The 8,132-nt window shown below is 33.3% G+C and overlaps 1 protein-coding gene across 1 annotated transcript; it reads right to left on the bottom strand.

Moving 5' to 3' along the window:
- Positions 1 to 664: 664 nt before the first annotated feature.
- LOC117123867 lies at positions 665 to 7,742 on the bottom strand. Its single transcript, XM_033269903.1, has 6 exons — positions 7,267 to 7,742; positions 5,832 to 6,114; positions 4,142 to 4,246; positions 2,046 to 2,165; positions 827 to 1,007; positions 665 to 678 (listed from the first exon to the last, which is right to left on the bottom strand). Exons 2-6 carry the CDS (start codon positions 6,084 to 6,086, stop codon positions 665 to 667), a joined length of 675 nt encoding a protein of 224 aa, XP_033125794.1. The 5' UTR covers positions 6,087 to 6,114; positions 7,267 to 7,742.
- Positions 7,743 to 8,132: the final 390 nt, after the last annotated feature.

Genomic DNA, 8,132 nt, shown 5'->3' with positions numbered 1-8,132 from the left:
ACCATGGTTACAGCATGCACGTAAAGATCGTACGCAGCAAATACCCTACGCAGCACTATTTACACAATTTTTTTTATTACTTTTTCGCCAGTGACGTCACGGTAAAATCGTATATAGTGGCCTATAACTTCATAAACAATTGCCAAAAAACGATTTTAATGTTGATTCTATTATTAATGGCATATCAAAAATCTCCTCTAGAACAAAAAATCATTTTGCTAGTTCTCTTTTAAGTAGCTTTGTTTTTAACATAAACATTTTGTTCTTTTAAAATATTCATGCTCATTAGCATTATTCCATGATGGTAACTACGTAGAGTGAAATGCTAGGCCTCTGGAAGTCCCCCAGTGTTGGTTGCCAGGTTATCGGAAATTATCATTTCAAATTTGCCGAAAATGGTTGCCAAATAAAAGTAATAGTAATATGGCTACATTCTTATGCTAAATACTCAGTTTAACAATCAGCGGCAGTACGCTGGTTTTGGGATGGCAATCCTCAAATGATATTGATACCATATGATATCAATTTTTATATAAATATATCATATATAATTAATATCTAGAAATCCTTCATGAAATTAACTTGAGATGGAGCAACTTTGTTTATGAAATATGTTTTTTTTTTTATAATGAACAGCAATATGGCTAAAAGTATTAATGAGATATCAAATCACATATTCTGAAATAATACATTTTCTATTATATATTTACAATTATTGAGTATCATAAGCATTTAACTTTGCTATCTTCTGGTTTCTCACAATAGAGATTTGAAGACTTAAATGAACAAGATTATTTTAAATTCAAAGACAAAAAATTTACTATACCTAACATTTTGAAAAAAGCAGCAAGTGGCTTCCATTGCAACAGATACCGAAGTGTCATGGCATCCTTATGGGCAAGTGATTTCTCAAGGAGATGGGAGAATATTTTGCCATATCTCTCGGCCTTATAAGGTAGCTGTTGTATATGAGAAGCCCTGTGAAGAAAGTCCTCTCCAGTGCTACCCTAAAATATGAGGGAAATTAGATTCTAACACTGAAATAAATAGACACATACTAGCACAGAACATAGCCTATTGTAGCTGTTTATCATTAAAATTTGTCTTTATTAAAAAAAAAAAATCGCTATTCTGAATGCACAAATATCCAAGCTCATAAAAACCTTCAATGCAATTCTTGGAAAAGAGGGTGATTATACCTTTCCCCCCCAGTTTTTGAATGTTCAAAAATATGTACAGTAAAACGTCCATTTTACGTACCCCTTGCTACCAAGGGGTGTTCGTAAATTGAAAAATTTTTAAACTAGATCGGGTGTCAGTTTCCAATACCTAAGCCTAGCTATCCCCTGCCGTTGAGCGCCGATAGGCTGACGGTGGCCAGGCCTAGCATGAACCGACAGTGCATCAGCATGGTCTACCGCACTGGAGCCTACCTAAATTTACCTTCCATAAAAACCAAATTATTTTAATCGCTGGCATTCTTCCACTTAACAAGATATTATTTTAACTCTTATTTAAACATCTGTATGTTTTATGGACCTTTCGCCGAATGCTATTGTTTACATGCATTTGGCAATCATCTAGCATTCACAATGTCAATAAGTTGCTGACCCCAATACTCTTGTTCGTCATCGTAAACATGTGCGCTCAATCCGACGACACTTTCGTTGGTAATTCGTTGTTCTGATTAGGTTTATTACATTAATATAGTGATCATTATACCAGAAATGGAAGAAAAGATCGAACTGTTAATAAATAAATACAAAAAACTTGATTTTATTAAGAAAAATACATTATATCACTTTGTAAAATGTGAGTAATCAGACTTTTTTATGGTATTAATTGGTTAATGATGACATCATCAGAGGCAAAGACCATTTGTAAAATCAACTATTCATAAAATCAATGTTCGTAAAATAGACGTTTTACTGTATCTCATTAACCGCTTTTGAATTTTAGTGTCAAATATGCTTTTTGCGTCTTAAAAAAAATCAGTTGTACATCAAAAAACTGTTTTCCTCAAGAGCCTTGCTTGAAGAACTGACCTCCATGACACCAAATGCAGCTTCAGAAAAAACTGTCTCAATCATTGGATGGCATCTACTGAAGTCAGTATCACAATAAAATTTCACCAAATTTTCATCTTCATAGACTCTCTGAATTTTCTGCAATAAGAGAAAGTAATTTTGTTAAAAATAGTTGTGTTTAATATTTTTCAATGTATTGAAAAAAAATTGAAGCAGAACAAATCATTGTTTATATTAAATCTTCTGATGCAAAACACCAAAGAATAGTACGCTGCTACTTGGGGATCAATTCAACACCAGTCACAGAGCACAAGCAGGAGGGTCTAGGGCAGTGGCAGAACCAGTGGTGGGGGAGAGGCAGCAGGGGCTTAATTCCCCCCACCGGACAGGTCAAGGCCCCCCCCCCATTGGCAGTTGGACTAACAAATATATAAAAATAGGCCCACGCCACTGAGCCAACACATGTCTTACAATCAGAGAGTGTCCTTTCTGGTCATCCAGCGGTTCCTATTCTTAAAAAAAATCTCATTTGAGAGGGGGAACAGCCTCTCAAACCCTTACCCCAGCTCAGGCCTACGAGCCCAAGTCCCCCTAACTAACTAATCTAGAGGTTGTGGATTTGATTCCCTACTGAATCATTCGCAGAAAGTATTTAGGAATGTACTCAGCATTCTATACAAAAACATGTCAGGTAAGCAAAAAAAACATTCCTATATTTCTCCAGATGCAAAACACCTAGGTACCAACTGTCTCGCATTGTGCAGGATGGTCCCGCATTTGAAAGTGATTTTGAATGAAACACGCATTTTGCAAAAACACATGCGAGATCATAAATGTGTCACGCATTTGCACTTGCGTGATAACGAATTATCACAAATTCAGGGGAAAACGTATTTAAAATTAGAAGAAATTGGTTTTATTAAAAATTATCGGTACTTAGAGGTGTGACTGATAACGATAGTAGTAGTGATGAGAGTCAGTGTGGATTCATCTTCTGATGACGAAAATGGTGAGGAACATAATTGTGTTAATCATTCTGAATTATTCTAGTAAGCTTACAAAGTTCTCATAGTTAAGTTTGGGTCTCTTAGCTAACAAAGACACATTTCTTTTCATGGTATAAATAGTACTATTCATTTCTGAAAATTGTCACATTTGCATTTTATAAACCAAAGTGTGACCATAATATTGACTGATATTGGAAATCAGTATGGCTGTCACCCTAGCTTTTTAAAATAATTATGTTATTTATTGGACTCGGATAGCCAATAACATATGATTACACACCAAATTTACCATTTCTAATTGAGGAGAGGTGGAATTATAAACGATTTTTGTGCTGGCCATCTTGAATTTCAAAATGGCTGCCATTCTAGCTTTTTAAAACCATGTTTATTGGACTCAGAGAGCCCATAATAACATATAATTAGAAACCAATTTTACCATACTATTTGATTGAGGAGAAGTAGAATTATAAAAGCAAAATATTTGATTTTCAATGATTTTCATGGCTGCCATCTTGAATTTTAAAATGGCTGCCATTCTAGCTTTTTGAAACCATGTTTACTGAACTCATAGAGCCCAATAACATAATGATTAGATGCCGAATTTGCCATCATTAATTGAGGAGAAGTGGAATTACATACCAATATTTTTGATTTTTTGTGGCGGCCATTTCGAATTTCAAAATGCCTGCCATCCTAGCTTTTTAAAACTATTGGACTAAGAGTGACCAATAACATATAATTAGACCCAAATTTTCCATTTTTTGTAGATGGGAAGTGGAATTATAATGATATATACAATTTTTGTTCATTTTTACTGTGGCCATCTTGAATTTTCAATTGGGGTGACTGAATCATTGGATTCAGTGACTCCAGTATCATATACTTAAACACCATATTTATGCTTTTTGTTGAATATAAGTAAAGTTATGAACCAATATCTGAATTTTGGCTTCCAATTTTTTATTTCTACCCTAGTGACACTAAATCAACAGTTACCTTGGTCCCCAAAAAATGGTCACGGGGCCCTGAATTTCACTATACTAAAGTAACAGAAAATTGTCATAGTAGTATCAAAAATACAACAAAGAATTATTTAATAATATACACCCATTGAATATTCTCTTGCAAGGATGAGTACAAGCTGGCAATCCATATTTGAGTGAGGTCTTCATGTGAGGAAACAATCTTGAACAAGTCATTTAAAAATTCCAGCTATAAAAAAAAATGTAAGATTTATACATGACATCAATAAATAGATGGCATATTATTCAGCAATGTTATATAACCACTTACATGTTGAAACAAACTTAAACAAAACATAGTTTTAAAAACAAAATATACTAAAAACATTTCAAAAACCCCCAGTTTCTTCAGTTTAGTTATTTAATAAAATGGTATTTTAACTGTTCTGATTGCATGAATTTCTACTGTAGTACTCTTTTAAAGTGTTTTATAATAATGCTCTTCTTATGTTAAATGAAGTTGAGTAAATTCTGTAGTGCATCTGATATGTTTGTTGTATTCCTATTTTGGCGAATTTATGCACAAATCTATTTATAGTTTTATGTTGCGTACTAATGTGTCTAATAATCTAATTGTGAAAAATGTGTATGATAAATTGCTTTTTAATTCTAAATTGTACGTCAGCTGGTCTGACATTTTATAGTATATTTCTCTTTTGAATATTGTAATTTTATTGTTTATGCATTGAATCTGCAAAATAAAAGCAAACAGCCATTCAATGTATTATTATATTAATCTAATTATTTGTGCAAAATATTAAATTATTTTTCAGAATATAAACTAAATGCCGAGTATTGAATTTGGGTCTGTATAAATGCTCAGCTCCTTGAATAACCCTTTCAAGAGTTAGGCAAGTGAAGGACCATGTCTCGTATCCATTGTATATTGCAGTTTAAGTCAGGTGTTGTTGCACTGCCACAGATACCCAGGGACCCAGCCCAAATTTTGAGTTTCTATTTTGAGGACCAATAAAGATTTATTATTAAATACTTTGTTAAGAAGTATCAATCGAACATACCTTAAAAAAATAGTTTACAAAGTTTTAAAATAGAATTTCTTGGCAGCCAATGGCTGAATTTAGGAATTTTTTTACATTCCATAGTCAAAATACATAAATATTTTATGTTTTTAATGAAATGTTATTTAAAAAACTATTTACATTAAAATGATAGAAAGAATGAATAGAAAGCACAAAGACAATTAAGAAAATTCCAGCCCAACCATCACTATATTGTATATAGGATAAAATAAACCCTAATATTATCCTATTAACACTGCCCACAAAACACGGAGATCTCTGTGTTTGATAACGTAACGCTTGGCCACCAAAAAAGGATATCTCTGTGTTTCAGGTTTTTTGACGGAATCCGATAGGGGTAATTACCGACATGTACTAACAATTTGAACACTTATTCAGTTTGGACCCTAAGTATTTCACTATTTGTTTGTTTATATTGAGCGTAGCGGCATATGTACAAAATCGCGATTATCTCAGCTTCGTTGTGCGAAATTGCTTAAATCTCCAAAAGTGAGTCGTTTTCATTTTACTGTTACGGGTCATAGATTGTGATTAGAATAAAGTGTTTTGTACCATTGCAAAGCTAAGATGTTTGTAATTCTTGTCGTATTCATTACATGTCAATCTGATCACATATGCACTCTTAACGAGCTGTGGAAAGTGTTAAAATTAACTAATATCTCTGGTGGTGGCTGATACTATTTTTTAAAACCCTTGGCGGTCAGAGTGTAATAAACAACCAGGTAAAATGATTACCAATTGCTCATATGACTTTTGATCAGACAACCTCTTCAAAAGATTTTTTACAAGCTGTCCAGCATCTACCAGGTTATCTTGTATTTGCTTCTTCCAATCTGCATCTGTATTGTTTTCACAGTGAGCGAGGCATCTATCTAAACTTGCCATAAATAAGTTAAGCAGCAAAGTGATTGTTGATAGACCCAAATCATTGAGGTGTGGCATCCTTAGAAATAGTTTGATTGAATCAAGAATAACAGACATAGCTTTCATATCTTGTTCAGCAAACTGGTTGTCCAAGCTGAAAAATTCCAACAAATACATCACAAAATAAAACTTTTTAATATTAACTTGCAAACAGGAGAAAAATAAACTATGGAGTTTTAAAATAAAAACAATTTGGATCACCCAGATATTTCATTAGAAGGTGGCAGACGGCGAATTCCACCGCCTACATTTTTCCTGACTCATTTTTATTTTGTACCATACTTACTACAGTAGCTTGGCTTTATTACCAGAACAAACTGTAAATACCAGCAGTAGAGGCATATGACACGAGGTAAAAAATACTTCGCAAAGTGAACGGATTCTACAGTGTCGTTGGTGGCGCTATAATAATATTGTGGGGATAATTAATATAATACATTAGAGAATTATGTTGTAAATCTGTAGATTTCGATTTTACTCAACAGTTCGATGAATAATAAAGAAGTGATAAAATAATTGAAACACTAGTTTCTAGTTTTTTTTTTTTCATTAATTAATGCTGCTTGTGGCCAAACTGAAGTTGTGGTTTTGTGGGCTGATATGATGTCTTGTGTGAGTTAGTATGATGTAACAATGTATTTAAGAAACAAACAATAAACTAGAAACAAGAGGGCAGATACCATAGTATAACAATATGACATCCAGTGTAGTAATCTTTATTCTTTAAATACACTCTAATCTCTCTTCCGCCTCTCTCTCTTTCTTCCAAACGAGGTTCTCCTCTGTTGCTCTTCCCAAAGCAACCTCAAGTCAACCTTGATGATATTTAAAGGTTACATTACTCCCCTTCCCAAAAAGAAGTATCCCACTACTTCAATTATGTAGTCCATGGGCTAGGAGGGGGTAACTTTCTTGTTATTAAGATGCCCACTAAGACCTCTAGGGACATAACCTTTTACAAAATTTTGTTACCCATGGGAGGGAATCCCAATTTTTCATACACACCCCCACCCCCTCGGAGCGTTGCACCTCGCCCTCCTACTTTGGAAAATTTCTTCCTACTCAAAATCCCTGTGAAAGGCCTGAAGACCCATAAATTTGTTTTTTTAAAAATATACGAAACTAGATTTTCATATATAACATATTAGTATAATACTACTGAGGAACAATCCCATACTCATTTTCAGAGTGCACATTTCAACCAAGTATTAAAATCAATTTTTAAAAATCAAAACAAAAAAATTACCTTTCACTGTTGTCCTTATTTTCACTTTGTATATTCTGACATACAGCCTTAAGAATTGTCCAAAGTTCCTGATATCAGAATTAGAATTTATTTATCCTCACAAAAAGCTACATAGGTCAAAAACAAGTTACAACAAACAAAAATAACATTAATTATTTGATTGATTGATTTATTGAATAATTAATGTTAAGTATAACATTATTTACAGTACCGTATATACCCGCGTATAAGACGTGGCTTAAAATAGCAAGTTACGATTGAAAAACTGGTGGTTGTCTTAATACGCGCAACATATAAATTTTAGATTTTAAAATCATGTTCGCCTTTTGTGCAGATTGTCCCTAACATACAAATTTACTACTGCAATGAAGCTCCAAAAATGTTAGTAGGCCTTCCTATGAATGAATGCAATTTTTTAATATGGGAAATATACTTTTGATTAGCATTTAAAATCTCATAAAATGGTATTAAAATAAATGAATTCCGACCGACCAACATACCAAAATCATCTAAAAATCTTCTGAAACTCTGGTGTCATCTTATCAACGGGTTGCCTTATATGCGAGTATACGGTACTAAAAGTTAAACATTAAGGATAGAGTAGAGAATGCATGAATTTAACAATCATGGTGTTTTCCACATTGTGTATATTAAAAGGTAAAGGTAGTACCATATTCATTAAACATAGGGGAATGAGCTGTTAGCCCATTGTACTAAGCCTTGGTAAGGTGGCGAAGTCCTTTCCTCACTGACTTTTTACCTTCCACATACAACCAGGTACCCCTTTATACTACTGGGTGGATATGAGGCGCCATCTGTTAACTTATTATTTAGCAAAAATAACATGGCTTTTTACGTTATATATT

The sequence above is a fragment of the Anneissia japonica genome, unplaced genomic scaffold (genome assembly GCF_011630105.1).
Source record: "Anneissia japonica isolate Jap-2015-1 unplaced genomic scaffold, ASM1163010v1 scaffold288027_len32081_cov121, whole genome shotgun sequence".
Classification (NCBI taxonomy): Eukaryota; Metazoa; Echinodermata; class Crinoidea; order Comatulida; family Comatulidae; genus Anneissia; species Anneissia japonica.
This window is presented reverse-complemented; position numbering and strand designations above follow the sequence as displayed.